This window comes from Pseudopipra pipra, chromosome 13 (genome assembly GCF_036250125.1).
Source record: "Pseudopipra pipra isolate bDixPip1 chromosome 13, bDixPip1.hap1, whole genome shotgun sequence".
NCBI lineage: Eukaryota > Metazoa > Chordata > Aves > Passeriformes > Pipridae > Pseudopipra > Pseudopipra pipra.
Window position 1 is genome coordinate 5,632,148 of NC_087561.1, and position 24,415 is coordinate 5,656,562.

General features: G+C 44.5%; 1 protein-coding gene across 5 annotated transcripts in view; it reads left to right on the top strand.

Annotated features, from left to right (window-relative positions):
* The window catches only part of MAMLD1 (mastermind like domain containing 1), a 256,661-nt gene that overhangs the window by 228,850 nt on the left and 3,396 nt on the right, over nucleotides 1–24,415 (top strand). For all 5 annotated transcript variants that reach the window (XM_064669754.1, XM_064669753.1, XM_064669755.1 and 2 more), the window contains one exon: nucleotides 23,633–23,779. In XM_064669754.1, coding sequence (XP_064525824.1) covers nucleotides 23,633–23,779 — 147 coding nt within the window. The remainder of the gene's footprint in view (nucleotides 1–23,632; nucleotides 23,780–24,415) is intronic.

Sequence of the window (24,415 nt, forward strand, 5' to 3'; positions counted from 1 at the left end):
CTCCTCTCCTCTCCTCTCCTCTCCTCTCCTCTCCTCTCCTCTCCTCTCCTCTCCTCTCCTCTCCTCTCCTCTCCTCTCCTCTCCTCTCCTCTCCTCTCCTCTCCTCTCCTCTCCTCTCCTCTCCTCTCCTCTCCTCTCCTCTCCTCTCCTCTCCTCTCCTCTCCTCTCCTCTCCTCTCCTCTCCTCTCCTCTCCTCTCCTCTCCTCTCCTCTCCTCTCCTCTCCTCTCCTCTCCTCTCCTCTCCTCTCCTCTCCTCTCCTCTCCTCTCCTCTCCTCTCCTCTCCTCTCCTCTCCTCTCCTCTCCTCTCCTCTCCTCTCCTCTCCTCTCCTCTCCTCTCCTCTCCTCTCCTCTCCTCTCCTCTCCTCTCCTCTCCTCTCCTCTCCTCTCCTCTCCTCTCCTCTCCTCTCCTCTCCTCTCCTCTCCTCTCCTCTCCTCTCCTCTCCTCTCCTCTCCTCTCCTCTCCTCTCCTCTCCTCTCCTCTCCTCTCCTCTCCTCTCCTCTCCTCTCCTCTCCTCTCCTCTCCTCTCCTCTCCTCTCCTCTCCTCTCCTCTCCTCTCCTCTCCTCTCTTTCTCTCCTTTTTCCTTTCCTTCTTTCTGTGAAAAAAGTTTTTAAAATACTACTCCTTTTTTTTTCTTTTACTAATGCTATGGAGGTGAAAACCAGATTTGATTTCAAAGGGCAATGGTAGCACAATACCAAAACAAAGCCTTTGAGGGATGGAGAGCTTTTGAAGGCAAAGCAACAAGCCCTTCAGCTAATTAAGTGCCTTTGAATAGATGAATAAAGGAAGCTGGTGATGAACCTGGATTACAGAGAGCAATAAGGCTGAGCCTGGAGTTTGACCTCTCCACAGAGGTAAAAACACCTTCTTGAATGGTCATTTCTGAATTTATATTTATCTGTGCACTTGCAAATGAGTTGATTTTTTTTTCAAACTTGAAGACTTTCCATTCCCTTTCTCAAGAGAGTTGGAGAGGAGCTTGACTGAAGCTATCGACTGCCATCTTCTCCCTTCCTCCCCTCCCTTTGAATAAATAATGTCAGATAAGTTTTGGAAAGTAAGGAGTAAACTTGTGGAAAGAAATGGGGTGTTTGGCCTCAACATGTCAACAGTAATACAACATTTGCAGAAGTGCCGTAATCAAGATAAAAAACCTTAGTTCTCATCTGGTCTTCTGAGCACGTTGCTCTTTTGCAGTGTTTTTTTAAATCGCATGTGTTGTCTTCTTGATTTCAGGTATTTCAAAGCATTCCCCTGTTGTAGTGGAGCCCTTGTAGCCATGTCTTAACCCTCTCACTTCTTTGGCTTGTATTTTAAGATGTTTACAGGCACTGATGTTTCCAGCAGCTCTGCCTAATGCACTCATAATGCCTTCCAGTTTAGCTATCTGTTGTGCTGAAAGCACTCTTGGACACCACACAGCACATCATTAGGGGAAGCAATCTGCAGAGGAGAAGCTTGTGAATAGGCCAAACCCTTCTGAACACCATGTGGGGAGTATCCTCTCCCACCCTCACCATCGCCCTCCTTTTGGATCCAAAATTAATGTGGACACTCGATCAAAGCTGCAGCACTTCCCTTGACCCAGACAGGTCTTTCTCTTGGTTATGACCTGTTTAATAAAATGGAAGATGTTATTCCAGCAGTTTAGCATTTAGGACACAGACAACTCTATGGGAATCTCACTCTGGACAAATTAAAGTCCAACTGGAAAGATAAAAGAGACTTGGGAAGTACTATAAACACCCATGAGGGGTGCTGGAGGCACTCAGGAAAGTCTTTCTCTTCGTTACCTGCAGGACAATGAAGTGATGTATGTGTGGGCTGGTGGAGTGTTGTCCAGGGTTTTGGTGGAGAAAGAGTAAGTAGTGCTCATGTACTGTGAACATGTAGATGGAAATGTGACTTATCCCAGAGGAATTTAGGGCAAGGTGCTGCATTTTCAGCCTGACAAGGCTGCTTGCAGTGAGTTTCCAAGTGCCCAGGGTAGGGCTTGTGTGTCATTGCAGTGTCCCCTACTCCACTCCTGGCACAGCCATATGCTGAATCAGGCCCCAACTGCACATTTTCTTGCTTCTTTTTTTTTTTTTTTCCAGGTAACCCATTTTGCTTTCTTTATTTAAAAAAAAAAAAATCCATATGCGGAAATCTTTCATTTATAAGCAGTTGAGCAAAAGGTTTTGAACATGCACGTTTCCTCAACTGCGCTCTTAGATGCAACAAAATTATAAACATCCCAGGAATCTAGGGAAAGACTCTGCAACCTTCTCACTGCTTGGCTTCAGGATGAATGCTGTAACTTCCTTCTGTGTATCATTCTTAAAAATAACAACGTGTAGAGTGGTTAGTGATGGCTAAGGCACACCACTTGCATCCTCACTTACAAGTCAGCACACCCATAATTCTTACACTGCAGAGGTGTGTTCATGACCCGGCGTGCTGAGGAATAGCAATGAGGAAATGGTTTCCATGACCCTATTGTACACCCAACTCATTTCAGCTGTGCTGTAAATCCCCATTAATATCTGAACATCTTCATTCCATTTTTCCAACAGTTGTGGAAGATAGGTTTGTTCACCATCTGTATTTTCTGTCTCTTTCTTAGTAAATGGCAGTTACGTTGAACTAAAGGCAGCCTGGCTTTTGGAAAATGTTCTCACTTCCCCAAAACCATGCCCTCCTTACTATCTCAAATTTGATGCCTAAATTAATAAATCATTTTAATACTTTCTGCAGTGATACTGTGAAAGCATGGTGTTCACCCTTGAATTTTGGGGTGCTTTCTACCTAGTGTTGTCTTGTCATAGTCTAAAATTACAAATATGTACAGAACCAAAGTCTAATTTAACAAATAGAATAACAGGCAAACAAATGAGTAGGAGAGTCCCTGTGATGCTGTTAAATCCCGTGCCTGGCGCCGGCCGGCGGTCCAGCAGGGTGGGGTGACGGGAGCAGCCCACTGCGCCTTTCTGCTCTGCTCCTCTGTCATTTCTGCCTGGCTGCAGTGAGTGCTGCACACCAGCTCAAAGTACAAACATGTTTTGTTTCAGATGCAATACCTAGAAATAACTTTCCTGGTAAAATGAACTCAGTCTCTCTTTTTTTTCTTTGGGCATTTTGGAGAAATTTCAGTGTGTGGGTGGGGGAAAACAAAGCCGAGGCTGTAAACAGGAACTGATATTGTCTGTGTGACTGAATGGGGAGAGAAACTGGACTGGCCTCGGTGGCTCTCTCATACATCTGTGAGTCTGGAAACACTGGGATGATTCACAGTTTGCTGATTAATACAGGAGCAAGCAAAATGGTGTGAATTAACGGCCATTACAGAGCTGCGCTGGATGGCAAATATCCCCCTAGAACAAATGATGTTTCACGAAGATTGCTTAGAGGAAAAGGTAATGGGTCTTAAATACAAATTAGAAGCAGTCCCATCAAAGCTGTTAACATTAAGGTTTGAAAGCCAAACACTATTATGAGCTGTCTTCAAAAACTGTACATTTAGGAAGCCTATCAGTCTGCCCTGTTGGCTGTGTAATATTTCTGTCTCAAGCACTTTGGACTGTTTCAAGCAGCTGGCACTAATAATTGATAGAAATCCTCAATCAGAATGCAGCAGCTCTTTGTAGGGCTTTGAAGGCTAATCACTCTGCTACTTCTTTTAAAGTTAAATTTTTATAGCATATATAAAGGCAAATATTATCATTATCGGTACATAATTCTGAAAAGTACTGCTGTTAAGAAGTAATCCTGTATTACAGTTTAACCCTTTGCATATAGGAGTGTTAAAAGAAGAAGATAGGAAATGCATTACTTCCGTATAAATAATATTCTCTGTATAACCAGGAAAATTATTTCACATTTGTCACTGAAGTAATGAAAATGTGATTCCTTGGATCAGTGTCAGACAGATGCAACTGTGAATGCTGGTTACAGACAAACTGTGCCAAGTTATTTTTCCCCGTTACAGAATTGATGAGAGACCCACAAGGAGGGTAAGCCCTGTAATGCAGACAAAATAGTATGATATCCCGGTCTAAGACATTACATTAACAGCTTGATCTTGTAAAGATTCAAACACACGCCTAAATTTACGCAGTGGGAGGTCATTCCAGGGCGACTGCAGGATTACTTCTGAGAGCAGAGTGAATCATGTATGTATCTAGGCTTTGTATGCTCAAGTAAGACCAAAGGTGGAGGAGGATGCAGCAAGGGGCACAACAGTCATTGGCAATGGCATATTAGTGCTGCAATAAAAAAAGAGAGGGAGCTGGAAGCTTTGGTGCACTTGAATCTACCTCAGCTTAACTTTATATTTGAATTATTTTTGGCTTTTCTGGTGACTGTTATTGTTGTTGTTGTTACTGGGGTTTTTTCCCCCTAGAGGTTAGCACCAGCATTTTGCAAACATGCCAAACTTTGAATAAGTTCATGTTTTAATCAGTCCAGTGATTATATTCTCAGTCCTCTGGGGTTTGTCTTTTGTGGTCATCAGTTGCAGAAGCCACATTTGGCCCTTGCAGGAAGAAAAGCTGCCCCCTCCTATCAGGCACAGTAATAAAAGCAAATGGGCAAAAAAATCTTAACAAAGACTCTTCCCCTCTCTTTTGTGATTGCAGGCTGCTAATGTTAATCTGTTTCTTCCCCTTTCAGCAAGATAAGGACATACTATCCTGAAATATCAGTAGTAGTATTTGTCCTTGCCATAAACAAATCAGTTTCTCTGAGTGCTTAAGTACTCAGGGCCTTTGGAAGCTTCTCTTTGCATAATAAATGTGTTTAATATTTCCTTTACTCTTTGGCATTACTAAGTATAAACTGTTACTGTACTTGATTGAAGGGTAGTTTACATGGCACTTGTACTTGGGTAGTCTGTTTTCTTTCTCTGTTGCTCTGAAGGGTGTGTTTAAGCAATGAATGAGTGATCATATGACTATTATTTTTTTGTTTTGTACAACCCCCTTTCCCCCCTCCTTCCCAGCTCAGTCAGCACACTTTCTGCAGCGGTATTTTAGTTTTCTACGTGGAATTGTGGCGTTTTGCAGAATAGCTGCATGATGAGGATGAGATACTTTTTTTCTCCTTTCCCTCCTCTCCCAAGAGATACCCTGTGACTTCCTCTATTAGTCCATTAATCGCCGTAGCTCAAAATTCAGTCTGATCAAAGGAGCAGAACGAGGTTGAAAAGTGCAGATTCCAGCAATTGACTTGACTGTTTAGATTCCCCGCTGAGCTCATTTAGAGCTGGAATTAAGCTATTCCTGCTGTATTTTTCGTCCTTGGCTCGGCAGCAGTGCTGCACCGGGGAGCGCCAAAGGCGGTGCAGCCACTCGCTCCCCCAGCCCGGACCCAGCCTGTGCCAGAGCAGCCTCCCGTCCCCTGTGCCAGAACACTGAGTGATCTTGGCTTAGTTTGATAAGAAGGTCGGTGTTCAGATTGCATTAGTTATTTGACCGCAGAAAAAGTGGAGAACCTATTCCCTGAAGGTGCCGGAGTAAATCTTGATGATTCTTTGTTTTTAACTTAAGCATCAAGTTTCCCTCTCTTGCAGCTCTTTGCTGAGGCTGGGGGCACGTGGCGTGAGTGGGAAGGCAAGAATTAAAACAAAATGTAAATGGGAAATTTGTAAACAACATGAAGTTTCTTGTAAAAGTTTTCTTTACGCGGTGATGACTCACTTGAGGAATATAGTTGGTTTTAATGCGAATTTATACGTGCATTTAGCAACTGGTGCTGTTTTCTCTCATTAATAGTCTTGTTGGTTCTTGTTTGCTTAAGGCAAAAATGCAGACTGCCCATACGTGTGTTGTTTGCTGCAGATTAACATCTGATTTTGCAATTCTTGCACATCTCAAATTCCTGTTGATGTAACTGGGAGTTACAAGTTCTCCAGGAATAGTGTCGGACTCTTGATGTCATTATTTGTGATTCTACAGTTCCCCAAAGTCTGTTAATATCTCTCAAATAGATGAAGAGTAATTTGATGTGTAAGTTCTTATCTCATTAGAGTGAATTATTGTTACTGAAATGTGAATGGCATTCTATTATCAGGGAATATTATGTATTTAATGGTTTAAGAGTGCTTAAGGTCAAGAAGAACAGAGAAATGCTGATAACATCACCATAGACTGTGTGATGGTCCTGAAATGTGAGTAAATCTTTAACTGAAAAAAGTTTTGCTGGACATACCAGCATTTTCCCATAGTTTAGGACTTCAGCTAAAATCCACAACATTTATTTATGTTCTAATTTACTTTTTTAAAGGAAATTAAACATTACTATTTAATAAGAACTATTTTATTAAGAAAAAATAGTGGTATTGAGAGGGAATATGGACAAATCCATTTCATGCCCAGTCCGGAGTCTGGGCTTTTTCCTACACAGATGGCATCTATCTATATGTCTATAAATTTTATTTTTAAAAAGAACTGTGACCTTCATGAGGAACCTTATGTAGAATAAGATTAGTAAGGAACTCCTGTCCTGGGTGTTCTCCATTCTATGTTGACACAATATATAACATTATTGTGCTTTGGCTTACAGAGGTTTCCTCGGATTTCATCCTTTATAAACCATTTATCAGGATGGTGGGCTAAAATCTTGTTCTCTGTGATTTCTTATTTTTTTGTGCTTATGATAGCAGTGTTGAGGCATTTCATAAGATGAAATGCTGTCTAGCTGCATTTAAAATACACATTTTGCATTTTTCTGTCTTGATTGAGCCAGGGGGAGGATACGTACCTGCTGCCCACATTACTGTCAGATTTAACCGAAAGTAGAGTTGAATTGTACTCTGTTCTCCTAAGAGAGCCTATTTGCTTCTCTGACTGGGTACTAAAAGGCTTTTACTGCCCTGCTGTACTAACTTTTTCCAAATAAAATATTTTTGCCAGTTTCTGAAGAAGTAGCAGAACAAGTACCACCTTAGACATGCTGGAAGGAGTCCTGTGCTGTGGATCATAAACCAAAACAGTTGGCCAGAATAAGGAATTAAAGTAATCCCTGATATTAGGAACATGAAAATGAGATGACCTTCTGTATATGTGGGTTTCTAACCCAGTTGCACCACAGGCTCCCCTCTATCGCTGATCCTCCACACCTTTACTGTGCAGAAAACAAAGACCAGCCATTCAGCTGGGAAACTGGAACTCATGCTTGCAAATGTTACAGACTTTAAATGCATTGTATTTTTAACAGTACTTCGTGATTGGAATGACAGGAAGGAAATGAGCAGAAAACATCCTATTCTATCTCTATATAAAATCTTGCTTGTGAAAGATACAGTTACCACAATAATGATGGGATGCTAATTGATTCATTGTGCTGGGAGACAAGTGCTGAGCTGAGGAGCCAGCGGGGTCATTTTCTTGCTCCAGCTCCACTTTGGTTGTTTGCTGAGGAAGGGCAGGAGAGGGTTATAAAGCTGCTGCCACTACATTCAGTGCATGTTTTTCTCAGAAAAGAAGAGACACCGCCAGCCAAGATCTCTTTCCTTTGGAAATTGTGGCTGGGAAGGGCCCCTTTGGCTCGGCAGACAAAGTGGGCAGTCAGACAGCCCCTTTCCTGAATCCCAGGCAGGCACCAGACGGCTGAAGGAAGAGAGGCACCAGGCTGAATTAGATTGCCTCCTGCTTTGGACAGTACGGCAGGGAGGCAGGCTTAATTGCTTTGCAGCTGTTCATTTTTTCCCCTTCTCCCTCCCCTGCCTCCTCTCCCTCCTCCCAGCTGACTCCGGCAGCAGCCCCTGCTCCAGCCCTATGGAAACCTCCCCAACTTGGGGGCAGAGTATCAAAGGTTTGTGGACTCGTTTTTATCAGCCTTTGTACCCTTATCTCAAGCCCAGCAGCAAATGGGAACAGAAAGGAAAGTCACTTTTTTTCCTGGGTTAGTTTGTGCACTGGTTTCTGAATGCTGCCGGGACAGGGGACACGTGCCAGGCAGGTGGCTCAGGCGACATCCTGTCGGGAGAGGCAGCAGGGTGTCATCACTGGCAGCTCCTGGCATCTTGTCCGAGTGGACAAATCAGGAGAGCTTTCGAATGAGCCCCCTGTGATGTGGCATTCCCTGCAGCAGGATTTACAAGACATTTGAGATTTCCTCTCCAGAACTGCTGTACTGTTTATGGAGCTCTCCCAGCCTCTTGCCGGGCGGTGTGACTGTCAGCTGGGATGGGTTAGGTGGTACTGTCACTGTAAAACAGCCTCAACACCAACATGTTCTTGCCATGAATATTCAAGGCAAAGCTCTTTTGAACCTTGGAGAACTTGCAGAGTTCTCCAACCCTCAAAAACTGGCTCAGGCCAGACTTGCAAATTTGCATGTATCTCATAATCCCAAACTGTCTGAACCCCACGTTTGTTCAGGAAACAAAGTTTGTTTTCTTAATTGCTCTCACTCCCGGATTTAAAAATTTAAAAACGTGCTTCCGTGCTGGAGTGATGAGACTGCAGGCAGTGTTGTGCTCACCTGCTCTGCAGAGAAGGGCTCTGCTCGCCTGCGACTCAGCTCAGCCAGGCTCTGTTCACCTCCAGCAGCAATGTCAAGCTAACCCAATTTTGCAGCTGGTATTGAGTGCCAGAGGCAAGCTTTGGAGATGTCTCTTTAATTCCTGCACTTGTAGAATTTTGTGTATATTTTCCCTCCAGTTCCACTGACTCACGCAGTCCTTGGGGGCGGAGGCAGGGGGAGAACACGAAGGCTGTAACCCAGGTCTAATTTACCCATCTGGTACAGCCAGTTGTCAGTGAGCCTTTCCCCCCTCTGTCCACAAAGATAGACCCTCTCAGGGGGTCTGTTTGGCCTCCCAGTTATAATTATGGCAACTCTAGTTTCGTACTTGACTGTCCTAGGCCAGTGCAGCTCCTCTGCCAGGCTGTGTGTCTGGGTGGTAGCATTCCAGCGTGAAATGCTGCTGAGCTGACAGCACAGGGCACGCAGCCCCGCGTTGTGCAGGAGCACAGGCTGTCGTGGCACGCTGATCTCTTTATTCTGGACCTGCTTATTTTTTTATAGTATCCTTAACAGCACAAACCAGAACTTGAGGTGGGCACCAGTGCAGGTTTTTGGTGCATTTTTTTTAAGGCACAGAACTGGTAATGGGGATCATTGCTCAGGGCCACTGGAGAGATTGAGGGTGTCATTCCTGGAAAGGGAATGCAGCTACCAGATTCTTCGGTGGTCAGAGGGATTTGTGTGTGTAAGAAATGGGTTTAGAAATAAGTTACAGTAGCATGGAAGTGACTTTTTCCTTTTTTTTCTTAATCTGTTCAACATGCAGCTACAAAAGCTCTGCCAGTTAGATTTGAATTAAAACCGGCTCCACAAGGTACAAAGGCTCTCGAGCCTCATTGCCGAGACCGGAAATCCATTGTGGCTCCTGATTAGTGCTGGTGAAATCGGAAACCTTTCTTGGGGCAGATAACAATCTCGCAAATGAAAATATAACCTGTTAATCCTGAATTTTAACAGGATGGTTATGCAACTCCAGGCCAAATCCAGGATGTGTCTTATCCGCGTGCCCCTTGGTCAGAAGGGCTTTGCCAATAGGGCAGTGTGGGGTTGCATCCCTGCAGTACCCTCTCTTCAAAGCTCCCCTGCTTTATGCCTGACCTGTGGCCAGAGGCAGGAGAGGGGTGCTAGGGGTGAGCCTGAGTGCCAAAATTGGGGTTCATGTGTTGGGACTGCCCCTCTGAACCTCTTGGCTGAAGTACCTTAAGATGGAGCCTCTATTTAATGTTCCTCCCTGTGACAGTCACCACTGCCAAAGGAGGGGTGGTCTGGCTGGGGCCAGGCGTGCTTTTGCAGTCCCATAATAGTCCCTTTAATTATGGGTAACAGTAAGTTCTGGTTTTTCCTGTGTTAATAACAAGTTCCAGGGTATAAATAACTCTTCAATTAAAACAAAACACCTAATGATTTACCATTTGACACCTATGCAGTCTGCCGGAGCTTTGGCTGTGCAAAGAATTTTTTCTCCTGTCCTGAATATTTTATAATTGTTTTACAAAGAGCACATGGATGCTCCAGTCATTAAGAAATGCCAACCAAGGTACATTGTGGCACCAGGGAGCAGAGAACAAATAGCTACGCCCGTGCAGCAGCCGGAGGGAATGCTCCTTTCAGACCTGCAGCCCTGGTTTGTTTGACTAGTTCTGTATATTGACCTTTGTTTTTTAAGAAAAACACAAACAATGAGGATTGCTTTCTTGTAGGACCCATTAACTCCTTCAGAGGCTTTGTGGTGCCTGTTGGTGAGAGCAGCACGTGTGGCTATGTACTGCCAACTGGAATACCTTTGCTGTTCCACTTTAGTTGGCTGTTTGCAGGCAGGTGCTGCATAGCCCTTTGCTTTTTTGCTTTTGGAAGAGCCAGTCTGTATGTAAAAATACATGGAAATAGGCCTGGGGATTTTAATCACATTGGCCAAGGAGATAGGGGTCAGATAGGGGAGAGGGAAATTCACCTCTGCTTTCCGTGGGGAGACATGGAGCACTGACTGTCATTTCCGAGACTGCCTGTGATGTGTTTGATGTGGAGCCTGCGAATGGAGTTGCTTAAATACACAAGTGTGCCTAAAAATATAAAAATAAAAGCAGTGCTATTTTAAGCCTCTAGAATCAGGGATTATAAATAGCCCAGCTAGTGTGTTACTCCTGGCTGGGTGTGTCGGTCCTTAAACATCACAACTGTCACTTCCCTTTGAAGCAGCTTGTTGGCTAATGACTGCGGCTGCAGAGCCTCCTCTGCATTCCCATGTTCTCCTGATAAGCACAGGGCAATGATAAGGTGCTCTCCAGGCTGACAGGTCCATCACACCAACCCTCAAATTGCCATCTTGGGCCAGCAAGCACTCACAAATGGAAGGTGGGTGCAGGCTGTCATGAGCTGCAGAGCTGGAATTCAGTGGAGGGAGGCAACGTTGGCAGGGTACAGTGGAGCTGGGGCTGCTGAACCCCAGACAAAAGGCAAAAAGCTGCGTGGTTGAGCACTGGTTTGGGCCTTGTGAGACAAAGATTTAGCGCTCTCCATTGTCAGCCTTCCTCTGTGACTGGTTGAGATTCATCTTCTCCCATCATTTAGGCTCCTCTTGTGGCCAGTGGAGGAAAAGATGTTTAGAGGGTAATTTCAGCTCACCCTAATGTGCACCTCTGAGATGTGGTGGATGGGCTGTGGTGAGGGAAGCCTGGACAACATGTCTAGGCTTGGCCCTTTGTCTGCTGGAGGTGCCTTTATTCCCTGTCTGTGGAAGCAGCAGCAGCTGTGGTGATCCATTATACAAAAGTCTGTGAAGTCAAAAGTCACACAGGTACCTTAAATAGCAAACTTTTGACTTTCTGACTCTCAGAAATCATTTTTGTTTGTCTTTTTTTCCAGTGTGGTGGCTGGAAATAAGCACCTTTGATGGTGTGTTCCACAGCCTCTGTACCATGGGCAGGCAGCTGGGGGACAGGCTCTTCCTTGGTGGCCATTTCCAAGAGGAATTCTGGCCGACTCCTGCACCAAGTGATGATATGTTTATTTGCAATATATGGAGCCAGGAGCTGTCTCTGGGTGATAGGGATCTGGAGACTAGTAAACAAAAGGAGGCAAGGTTGGAACTCAGACTGTAAGAAGGCTTGTTTGGTTCTAAAGAAAACAACTATAAAACCAAATAATGATGGTGCTCAAAAAGGTCTAGAGTGGTGTATCTCAGGACAAGGTACAAATGTGTCTGCCAAGCTTTTGCACTGGTAGGTTGCCAAAATCTGGGTTATTCTCCCAGGGAGCTCTAAGCAGCTTGTACCCAGAAGATGAAGCAAAGGGAGCTTGTTGGTCATTTATTCTTTTGAAAACAAATAGAAATGGGCCAGGAATCTCTCCTGGTGTAGCTGAGTCTTCTCAGAACAGAGGAGCTTATTTCATGTTCTCTCAGTGGAGGAAAGCTCGCAAATAGCCATTTGTAGGAGAAGCAAAACACCCTGATGTGTGAAGGTTTCCAAGAGTTCATGCTGAATTCTTCGTCTGTAGCCTGATAGTAACACAGAGGAGCTGTGTCCTGACAGGATGCTGCCCTAGCACAGAACAAGCCATGATGGTGATAGAGAAGGTGATTTCCATCGGGGCACAAATGGGTGCAACAGCAGTGGTAAATAAAGACCTCACAGGTTCAAACCCTGTAAGCTGACAGCTCCATTCCTAAACCTGGATGTCTTCAACTAACCACCTAAAAACAGTATTTGGCAATCTGCTGACTGCGGTGTGCACCTGCCTTCTGCACACTGCTGGCAGTCAGGAAGTTTCTGGGGGGCCTGGACATGGACCTGAAAAGTTACAGTGAAGTGCCAGGCCAAAAATTAGAGCCTTTGTCTGAAAGTGAAGTTGTTACTTCAGTCTGAAAGCAGAGACTTCTCCCATGGCTTGTGTGGTCAGAGCTGCTCCTGGAGGGCAATGGAAGGACTGATTTAATGCTCCATGTCTCTTTCCTTTTACACTGAACTCTTAATCATGCCTGCGTTTGGCTGCAGCTTAGCAGTGAGTGCAGTGCAGAGCCTGAGACCCCTGGGGTGCCGTGAGCACCCAGATCTCCTCTGCCCTGGCCCTGGGGTGTGTTTGCAGCCGAGGTCTGTGGCTCTGGGGATGCACACACACACACACACACACACACACACACACACACACACACACACACATTACGATATGAAGAAGCTCAGTTTGCTTTTTATTCCCTCCCTCCCCCCACCCCCCCCCCCCGCCTTCTTCTTTTCTATAATCATTGCAAAACAGGAACAAATGAGTGTGTCACTTTAAACCATGAAACCACTTAGTCCGTAAAGACAGATTTGGCGTCTTTGTGCTGGCAGTGACAGGCCAGCGTCGCTCCATAGTGATCCCACTGTTCTCCTCGGCCCCGCACCCCGCCGCTGCTCCCCACCCCCTCCGAGATTTGCTCCGTGTTTGCCTGCCTCTGTTTTTGTGGTTGGTAACCAGCAGAAGAATGGAATGGATTTAATGATTTGTTGGCTGTGGTGCTGGCATGATTAAGTCAATAAAGCTGCAAGCTGAAAACAGTGTAGTTACAGTATATGACTTTAACCTTGTTAATGCATGTTTATGTCCTCCTGCCCACTGTATAGCTGTACATTGCATAAAGAAGATCTGACCAATCTTTAACCCATTAAATAATTCATAAAGTGAGAGCAGACATCAGCTACTTGCAGAGCGGATCAGTAACCATGGGGTCAGCAATAACTTTGGCTCCCTGGACCATATCCAGCATGTTTAAACTCTGGTGATGTCACCAGGCAAGCTTCTAACCTTAATCATTTGGATGGGAACAAAGGGAAGTTAACTGTTGACATGCGGTGTCTCTGCTGAAGAAACACTTGCGAGCGTTCTGCAACATCTTTGCCTCACAGGGAACGTGGCCGAGCTCCAGCCTCCAAGCTTCTTTTGTACGCTTCCCTCCTCCTTACAACGAAAGTGTGGCAGGCCAAATGTTCAAAGGCACGTGTTTCTTAGACTCCTATTATCTTAAGTGACAGAGACACCAAAATCCCACAGAATTTCAGGGAAATCTTGGCTGACGTGAGAGGATGGTATTTGGAGGCACTTGGAAGGTTTTCTTCATCATGGATAAATTTCAAATGAAAAATGTTTCCCTTCATGTAAATGATGGAGAAGGACATATAATGGGGATGGAGCAGGGCTAGGGATGCAGGAGAGGGTGTGGAGTGAAACTGGATAGTTTTTACGGAAGTAAAAAGTTGTCACGATAAAATATCAAGCAGGACTCGCAGAAAAATCCTAGGATTCTCTCCAATAACTACCTCAGCCAGCCTCTTCTTTTTGTACCAGGCAAAACATAGGACTGACATGTCCTAGCAGCCAACCCTCCCTACACAGCTCCCAGCTGGGCACTGAGGGATCCTCCAGGTGCAGCAATGTCCGTAGCTGTTGGAGCAGCATCTTTTGCAGCACATAAGGGTCGAATCACGGGATCACAGGGCATGTGGCTGGGACATGCTGCGCTCCACTGGGCTGTGCAGCCAGGTTGGAGGCCCTGGGGGACCATTACAACTCGGTATAGTTTAGTGCTGTGCTGAGATGCAACCAGCTGCGGCCGGACCCGGAGGAGAGATGCAGAGAGGAGAACATGACAGTGCTTGTACATGGAGTGAAGCAGGAAAAGCCCTTCCACCTCTCACCGGTGAGCAGCAAGAAGCTGCCGCAGGTCTGCGGGGTCATAATCCGAGGGCATGGGAAAGGTGCCATTTCAGGAGCCTGGAGATGTAAGCCCCATGCTGCCCCAGGAAATTACCCTCATCCCCCTTTTCTGGGACTAACTTTAATTCCTTTTGGAGGGAACCTGAGGCAGAGAGAGCAATGACGTGGCTTGCCCATAGTCACAGGAAGAATCTACATGTGACAAAACTAGACCTGATCTTGTAGCCCAAGTCCATAGGGATGGCTTTGGCCTGTGACTCAGTTGCAAAACAAACTCACCATTCAAGATCACCTCCTTTAGAGGCTTGGGAGTTCACCTGTAATGATCCCAATTTTCCACGTCTCCTCTGACAAATTGCATGCCCACAGTCTCATGAGCTCTCCGCTGTGTGTCCAGAGGGACACTTCTTGTACAGCTGAACTCCTCAGAGGCCTGAATGCCTGTCTGCATGACACAGAGCCAGGGGTGTTTGCAAACAGACCTCCATGATGTGCATGTCTTCATGACTAGGGCTGCTGAGGCTATTAAAGGCACCCAGGTAAAAACTCTCGCATGGTTATTTGTGAGCCAGATGGCTGCGTACAGCAGAGCGTATCTCAGAATCCACCACATCCGCCCAGTAATGAATTTTCCAGGTGCCAAAAGATAGGCACCTTGTGTTGGAGATTAGAGCCAGGACCTTCAGTCTGTTGTTGCCAGAATCTGCAAACAGAGACTGGGAGTGAGATTGACCCCCAGAGCTAGTGCTGATTATTCTCAGTCACTCAGTTTCTTTATGGGTGTGTTATTGAAGACTCTCCACTCAATTTACCCTGCTTTTTTTTTTTTCTCGCTTTGGGTTTTGCTTTAATCCAGAACAGCAGTCTCTACATCAGAGAAGATGTTCCACAGTTTGTGGCAAGTCAAATCTGATCTGAGGAGAAATTCCATGTTCCGTTTCCTTTGTTTTTAGCTCGGAACGTTGTGCGATGCGCCTGAAAATCTTTCTTTACTGGTCTGTTGATTTCGATGAATGAACCCACATACACCCAGTGATGTTTTATTATCACTCACCCACCATAGGGTATAGAGCAGCTGGTAATTTTTGTGCATTGACTGCGTTTTTTTTCTGCTTGATGGAAAACAGAGTCTCTCCAAGCATATGCTAATGCTGAATGGGGGGATCCCAACTTCTGACCCATAGCTAATATCCTGCAAGTCACATGAAGCTTCCATGGATTCTTGAGCTGGAGTTCGAAATGCCTACGTTATCAGCAAATAAACACCATTAATTGCTTCTAATATGACATGCAGTGGTTAAATGACAAGTTCCTTATTAATATGTGTGTATATCAGCCTTTTCAGTGTGTATGAGGGGGAGTATGAAGTGGTAAAATTATTTAAAATTAGTGGGGAGTATTTACAGGAAGGCATAAAGAACTGTCATTTGAGGAAAGCAGCATTTTATGTTCTTGTCCCGGATGACCTTGCTCCAAGGACAAATCAGAGCTTGATGAAATGAAGCTGCAGATGGCTAGTGATCTCAACTCTGTAATAATGAAATGACACCAGAAAAAATGAGACATCTACAGTTTGTAAATACAATCCGAATGGAAGGGGAGAAAAGGGATTTTTTAAGGGGAGATTGAGTTGACTTGGTTACAACAGTTCAGCTTCGGGTGTTTTAATAATAATTTCCATTTAAAAACATAATGGAATTGCTCCTTGTTCCCCATACTCAAGGTCACCTTAATACATTTTTCTTTTTTAACATGTCAATATCTTGGTTTTAAAAATTTGATCATGAGGACTACCTAGTCTCAGCCTACTTTGTATCCATTATTTTAGCATATTATTGATCACAGCATTTTGTTTTGTAAGTCATGGTGGTGATTTTTGACATCTGATACAACCCTTTTTAGATGTTTGACTAGTTTTGTCTGTTAAGAGAGAATAAGGTTTTGAGAGGTTTAACACTGAAAAAGTGATGTGATACTTTGTGCCAGAGCACGCTTTGTTTGTGCACTTACATGAGAAATCAGGAGTAAATCTGCTGAGTTTTGCATGCAGGCAGGTTTTCATGCAAAGGGCTTCTGAGCAACCAACTGCTATTGAGAGTGAACACTTGGGCATCTGCCTCTGCAAATTGATCCTTTGCGTGCAAAGGAAAAGGAAAATTCATGGAAACGTTAACTTGGAGAAAGCAGAGGATTTGCAAAGTCTCAGTGATACAGATCACCTCACTGCAGTTCGCAGAGCTTTTCAGAAATGGGCAGGTAGAGAACTGATTTATCCCGTTTGCTCAACATTTTATGACTTTCACTTTGTTAGTGTGAAATCTTCAGGTTTTTGGTTTTTTGCTTTTTTTTTTTTTCAGATCTTTTCTGCTCCCCCTAGTATATAAATTCACCAACCAGTCATTGCATTTCCCTGTAACAGCTTCTGCCGGGTGTTGAGCTAACTTGGCTCCTTTGGAATCTCATCGACACCTCTGAGAGCATGCCTTGACATAACACAAGGATTACTTGAGTCAAACCACTTTATAGATACGAGATGTTGTAGTTTGTCATCACAGCTAATGCAACCTTGTAGAGACAGGCAGAAGGACTACCAGCTGAAATTGGGTGAGATAAATACAGTTTTAGATTATCTCATTGAATTTATAGGCAAGCTGCCCTCCATGAGAATGAGAGCGTGGTGTCAAGGGCTGGAGAATCATGACAGCTGTACAAGCCAAATATAAATATTTTGTTCTTTGCAGAGAATTCAATTTTGGATCTTGACTATATGTTATACAGACAGGTACAAAATACCCATCTCTGCATCTTTGGGTGTATATGCAGAAAAACAGTAACAGACACAGTTTATGTTAAAGAATGGTGGGGAGGGATGAGTCCAACCCTAGACTGCTGCTCTCAGGTGGAAGAAAAGTGTGTTAACACTGTGGGCACCCAGTTCCCACTGCCATCAGGGGTCTGGTATAGCCTCTGTGGGTCTCCAGTCTTCCTGAAAGGTTTGCCTTGTGCTTGGGATGGTGGATCAAAGCTGGTCTCCAGGCTGCCTTCACCCATGGCCTGGGAGTTCACCTGGGCCAGAGGATCTGCTTGTAGGGGAGCTGCTGTTGCTGGAGTCTTGATAGCGCCTCTTTACAAGCAGCACAGTTCCTGGGAGGTTGTGTGTGTCTATGACACACTATCTCTCCCATCTGGGTTGTCCCTCAGGCTCTTGGCTGCTCCCAAAGCTGTTTCCCATGTTCCTTCTAACAACATGATGCCTCACTGCTTGATTTCCATGTGTCTGCTAAAGGATGCATTTTCATCTAAAAGAAAAATCACTATTGCGATAGTTCACTCTGGATTTTCTGTCTTTCTATTGCTCTGATTGCTGTTGCTCTTCAATGACATGTTTTGATGGATGAAACCCGTTCTGAAAATATTGGTAGAGCCTTTGCACAAAAGCGTTAACTAATTTCATTAATTTTTTTAAGAGGGGAAGTGGACTAAGTTCTTATTAAAATTGTGGGTGCATTAGAATTGCACTCTGGATACTTTGATGGGATTTTGTTTTGTTTTGAACAGCATGCAGTATAAGAACAGCTATAGGGAAATGAGTGTTTCATCTGCTTTGCTTTAAGGCAGGAAGGTCCTGATACAATTGCTAGACAGGTGTGCTGATCTTGTCACTGCTCCTAGCAAAGAAGGGGGACTACCTTTCAAGGAAGCTGTGCATGCTCGTGAGGTATGAAAAGAAAGAAACACTTAAAAGAACTTTTTTTTTTTAACAAAACTGTATACCCACAGATCACTTACAGTCTTCAGACAAAGCCTTTTCCTGACTGACAGCCCCCACGATAAGCTTAGAAACTTGAGTCTGGCAGTATTTCACATGCTTGTGTATCAAGTAAATGGGTGAAAGATGGGTAAAAAAAAAAAAAACCAGATCCACTGAACTGCACAGTTTGTTTTATCAATGTTCATACATTGTGCTAAAGCAAACACGCAAACAAACTGAAAGCTTTGGAGTATTTCTGAGCTGAAAGACTGTTTTATCTCGAAGAGCATCTCTGAATTGCCAGCAGACTAGAGGAGGGAAAAAAGACAGAAAACTTCCAAAGAGTAAATGGAGAGTTTTGTTGAAGGTGAGAAGCCGAGGTAACCCCTGACTTCTGTGTGAAGCAAGTGACAGTGGCATCTCACAGACATCACACTCTTGAGTGGGCTGACACGATCCTTCTGCCAAACCGTGACCCTGGATTTTGTTTACCTTATGTTTATGCATTGGCCAAACAGATTCACCATCTTAGTATCTAAGTGGACTAACAGCTGTGGAGGCCGTGATCCTTCTTTGTAAAGGTGGCATCAAGGTTTCTTATGGGTCCACATCTTATGTTTCTTACTACACATCAGGGGTCTACAAGTGGCTTCTGTGTGGTTCTAAGACATGAAACTCCTAAAACCATAAAATTGGGTGAGGCATCTTTAATGCTATTAGTGTTTTATTTGCTCAGTCTGTAGTATTTGTAGAGTGGTTGTGCCTATGAGTCTGATTCCTGGGCTTCAGAGCCAAGTGCTGCCCAAGCATGAAGTCCCCACCACAGAGATGCAGTGCAGCTCCTGGACAGGGTGGGCAGGTGGGAGTGCAGAGAGTAGAGGGGAACAAGGGGCATTAGTTTGAAACCAGTATTTGCATTTCCTCAGCAGAGTGCAGAACTTCCCGTACGTAACACGTGTTCTTAAAATACAGAACACAACTCAGTTGGTGAAACTGCACCCCACCCCTAGAGAAGAGCTGTCCCTGCCGAGAGCACGAATCCCCCTGGAGCCCCAGCCCAGCAGCCGGGGCCTGGGAGCGGGTCAGGGGCAGTGGCTCCGCTCAAGACCTGTAGCCATGGTTTTCTGGTTTTGTTTCTTGTTTACTGTGTGATGTCGTGGTAAATACTTCAAACTAAGTTATCTTTGGTTACCAAAAAAAAAAAAAAAAATCGAACTGGTGGAAAAAGCAGTTTGTCCCCTTCTCGTACTTACAGCAAACATCCACCCTGGGCGAGCATTGCCTTTGGTCTTTTGCTTTTGTGCTGCGGCTCATCTCAACAACCCTTCTGCTTTAAGCTCTGTAATCCTTGGATTCAGCTGGATGCCCCACTGGAAGTGGAGGGGATATTTCTCAAATTAGCAGTGCCTTTTGCAATGGAATAAACTTTTTAAATGCAGGTACTGGAAGTATTTTTAATTAGCCACGTTTCCTTTCTTCCACTGCTGCTAATGCTTTCAGTGAGGAAGTGCAGCCTTTTCCCAACTCTGCAAATATCTACCGAAATTTGCAGTGCTGCCTGCCTCTCTCAGTAACCTTGCTGTGACCTGGTTATCTGTTAGAACCACAAAGAATTCAGTCTCTAATTAGTCCATCTGTTAACTATTGAAATTCATGACTTGGTTTTATTGTCTGAGTCTTTACCATAATGCTGAATGGTCTCACCTGGCAGCTTATTTCTTATAAAGCAAATGTGCCTTTCCAAGAGCCATTTTGGTGCAGATAACTGTCTTTTCAGCATTGGACAAATGACTCTGTCTAGCAGCCTGCAGTCCCCTTCCTGCCCTCACTGAAATAAATTGTACATCTCGAATAGCTCTGGGCTTAAGTCAATACAATTTAACATGTACAATTTCTTTGTTATATTCTTTGGAGTTACACCGTAAGAGCAGATGGGAAAGTTTAATAATGATAAATGAGTTTAGTGTTTTCACATAGTCCTAAAAAACAATGAATGCTCTTTATTAAAGATTAGAGGGATTTTTACATACTTGCCAAGGAGCGATTAAAGCTCTGGTTCAGATCCTCGGAAAGTCTTGCTTTTAAATTCTTTTTGGACTGTTTGTTAATGAGGATTCAGAGGAATTAGGGGCCATAAATTTCCTCATTCTCGCTTAAGTGAAGCCACAAAGTGATTACTGGATATATAACTAAGTGCTGAGGACTGAAGTTTATCAACCACGTTCACGCAGAACAATTCATCTCCGCGCTTATTTGCTGCAGTTGTGCATCTTGTACGTAGTCAGATGATGTGTCTGGCCAGGTCGAGCTCGCCAGTGGATTTTTGGAAGGATGTAGATTCATGAATGGACGTGGTAGGTCTCAGTGGGACTGCTTGCATGCCTTCCATCAGGCAGTTGCCTGATGGTTTGTTGGACCAGGCCCACGCTCGCTGCTGGGCGCAGGAATGGGCAGATGTGTTTGCCCATCGTGCACAGCTGGGCGGCTGCAGGGCACTGGTTTCACTGGGCTGTGCAGTGGCTTGTACAAGTGCAGTCAGTGGTGGAACACTGACACGAGCAGTATACATTCCTGCAAGCCTGGAGCCTGATTCTTTCCTCCTTGCTCTTGAAACTGGTGCATAAGATACAAAGTCAAAACTGCACAGTTAGTCCCGGTGCCTTTTTGAAATTGCCCCACCGGGAAGCCCAGGGAGTGCTGCAGGAGCTCCGGACCTGCTGCGTGAAACTTTGCCTGGCAACAAGAACACACATTCTCAAACACACTCTCCAATTCCAGGTCTGTGTGGTGTGCCAGTTGGTTAGGGATTCTGGCCATATTAATATGGGTTTGGGGAGGGGAGAATGGCAAAAAACCCCTGATACCTACATGCAAATGTCTTTTTTTTTTTTTTTTAAGAATCAGAACCCCCTGTAGCCATCTGTACCCTCCATTGTACAGCTCAGCCACACAGCCCCTTGGGTGGGAACACCCACTTCCATCGTTCCCGGCTTCAGCACCAGAATCCTCTCTTTGCTGTCTTCCTGTGTTCTGTAGTGGGATTGTCCAAACTACAGATGAGTTAAGATTATGGCTGGTTTGGCTTGGCCTTACTATGGGAAGGAAAGTGATTTTTCTTGGGGAGCGATGAAAAGGAAAAATGTTTAAAGTTCATTAACCTTTGGTACAGATAGCAGTGTCCTTTAGACTACACCAGAGCTATTCTTAGTCATGACATGCAAGTGGTTATTTTTTATTGTACAGGAATACAGTAGTTCCCACTAGTGGTGAAAAGAGAGAACTTTTTCCTTTTCCTTTTTGTTTTTGGTTTTTTGTTTGTTTTTTTTTTTTTTTTTTTTTTTTTTTGGCTTAACCTAAATGTGAACTTGTAGAAGGCAAGATTTTGAATTAATTCCTTGTCTTTCTATCTATGCTATTTTGTCCTAATTTCCCCCAAAGCAAACTGTATATCTATAGATTGTTTCTTTACTGGCTAATTAAGTGTTATACAACTTTGCTCTGAAAAACTCAACAACCCATTCTGTGTATTTGCAAATGAACTTCACTGATTGTCATTATTGCTATAGGGTGCCTGCAGAAAATACCATATAATTAAGCTGTTGTACCGCCACAGCACCAGAGCAACAATTAGTAATGTGATTTACACTTCTTTACCATTAATAATATGGAAAAATCAACATTATTTTCTTGATGATGTTTAGGAGAAATTAGAATGAGGTGGACATGATTAGGAAAAGAGACTTTAATGTTATGACTTGTTAATGCAATAGCCCAGAGCAAGACATCAGAATGATTGTCCTTGCACTAAACTCATTTGCTTCAGTAAGCACAGACCCTCTGCACGCAACAAGACAAGTTTGGAGGAAATTGGATAGATGGCAGGGATTTTGGTGGTATGAACATTTCAGTGTCTTTCATGTGCAGAGTACACAAACTGAATCCCTCCACTTTCAAATATTCCCCCAGAGGCAATCTGCATTATTCAAAGCTTAACTGTGGCTGCAGAATCCTGTCTGACATGAAAGCAGAGTGCCAGCTTTACGTGAACTTTCATATTTACATCTGTAGTAAATCATATTTACTTTTTTCCTCCCCTTCTCTTTTTCTGTGGGAGAGAGGGAGTAAAATGGGTAGGAGGGAAGGAGGAGGAGGAGAGATGTCCAGCAGAATTGTAAGCAAAGCACCGGTAATAAAATCTAGTCTTATGAGACTGCCCATGAATAGGAATGATAATGAGAGCAGTGATGAGCTGCAGGTTTGTGTCTTTTAGTAAATTATCTAGCAGGCATTTACATTTCATCAATTGTGCTTTTGCATAATAGACCGAAGTGCTACAACAAAAGGAGGCACCATAAAAATGAGTAATTTCAGTGACCTTCTTGGTAATCCCTCTTACAAAGAATATCTTGGAAGGAGTTGGGTGATTCCTCATGGTGAAGCTTTTGTGGAAAGGTGCCCCAGGCCCGAGAAGCTTTCCTGGTGACAAATGCCTTCCAAGGCTTTCTTCTGGCCACTCTGAAACATGGCTCGTATCCTGTTTTCTCCATCTGAGCATGCTTCTAATTGTCAGATGTCAAAAGGCAACAACCATTTTCTTCTTGCTTATCTCCTGATAACATTGATTCTCAAACAAAGGATGTGGGCTTCCATTCTGAAAACAAAGGAAGCATGGCCCAGCTAAGGATGCTGGATATAACATACATACTTCTGCCTGCCAATAATAACAAAACATCATAAATAATGTAGAAGCTGGATGTGAAAATGGAGAATAGGGAATACGCTGGTGCTGCTGTTCCTGGATACAGCACTCACAGATTCTTGTCCTCAGTGAGGCCTTGACTTATTCCCTCATTTTGCTCTTGTATTTCCCTGAATACCTGCCAGCTCTTAAGAGCTCTTTTTTTTTTTTTTTCCCATTTTGGGTTGTGTCTTCATCATGTTCTTGAATTTTTTTCTTTTCTCCTCAACATGCTCTTTCTTTGGAGGCAAGTCCTCAGCTGTCAAAGCCAACTCAGATCTTCCACTGAGAACTTAAAACAAGGCTGGTTTGCACCAGGCAGGATTTGGACCCACTGCATTCATTACTGATTTGTGTCCAGGCATTTTTGCATCTTCTCCTTTCCTTTCTCAATGACCTCTCCTCATTCCTCTGATCATGGAATTCACAAAAACCACTTCAATTTCAGGCCCACATTTTCCCCATCTCTCTGAGTTCCTGGTCTGATGGCACCTTTTCCCCTCTTCTCTCTTTAGTTTGCTCTTTTTCTGTAGCCTTCTCTTTTACATTCACGTGCCAAATCCTACCCTGATGCAACTTTCCTTTCCTTCTGTCTTTCAGTGTAACAGTTGGAGAACTGGTGGGAAATGTGACGCTTTACTCACTGCCAGCCAGGCAGCCCTGACTGCAGCAGTGATAGTGGATCAGTTCCACAGCCTTGGGCTACTCTTGAAGAATTTTGGATTAACCTTTTGCTTGTCTCACTACTTGTTGTGCTGATGCTCAGATATCAGAGCAGACCCCTGCACCTCACTGTAACACGCAGGTCTATGTGAATCCATGAGGTGTTTTTGCCTTGGGACAGCCAAAGACCAGAGAGAGGGCATCAGCAGAGAGGATAAGGGCTTCTGTTGTTACCTCCCTGATGAGATTAATTTTCTTTTTTCCATCTTTCTTGGCAGGATCAAAATCCTGGAATTGTTGCCAGACTTCAGGAGCCAGGCTCCATCCCAAGTGGGGGCTCTGTGCCGGCACCAGCCACGGTCAATGGGTACACGATGAGGAACCATTTACTGAAGCAGCAAATAATGAAGCGACAGCTGATGCAGGTACGATGCCTCTGTGGGGTGCTGTGCTGTCCCCCTCACTGGGAAGGACAGGACTGACTGGAATGAGGAAATCATCAGTCAGCAAACACCAGGGAGTGACCCTGGAATTGCTAGGCTGAGTCAGACTAAGGCTGTGGTGAGTCTAGGCCAAGAGAAGCCAAGGCCAAGTGCTGCTCAGCGAGTCTCAGAGCAGATCTGCCCCCGCGTATGCAAGGGAAGGATTTGGTCACTTCCATATTGCTGCCGTCATCCTTGGTCAGCCACAGAGCTGGGAGGGAAGATGCAGAGCAGGGAGGCTTGGAGAGTGAGTCAGCCTCAGGAGACATGTTCTCCTTGCTTGCCTTTCTTTCTGGTTCCCTGGGGATTTACCAGAGCAGATGCTAGACTCCAGTTTGTCCAGGACTTGACCGGTCTCTTTAGCAACAGAAGCCCCTGTAGGATGTTTGTAATAGGCTGTGTGAGGAAGCCAGGGTGGGGGAATCCCACAGATGAGTTGGGTGAGGCAGCTCTGACCATGTGCCTCTGACTTTCTGAGTGTGCTGCTCGATTTGGGTCAAGGAGACTCGTTTCTGCAGATGAGAAATGAGATGAGAAGTAGCTCAGTAAAACCCTCAGCGAAGCCGTGTCCTGCCCATT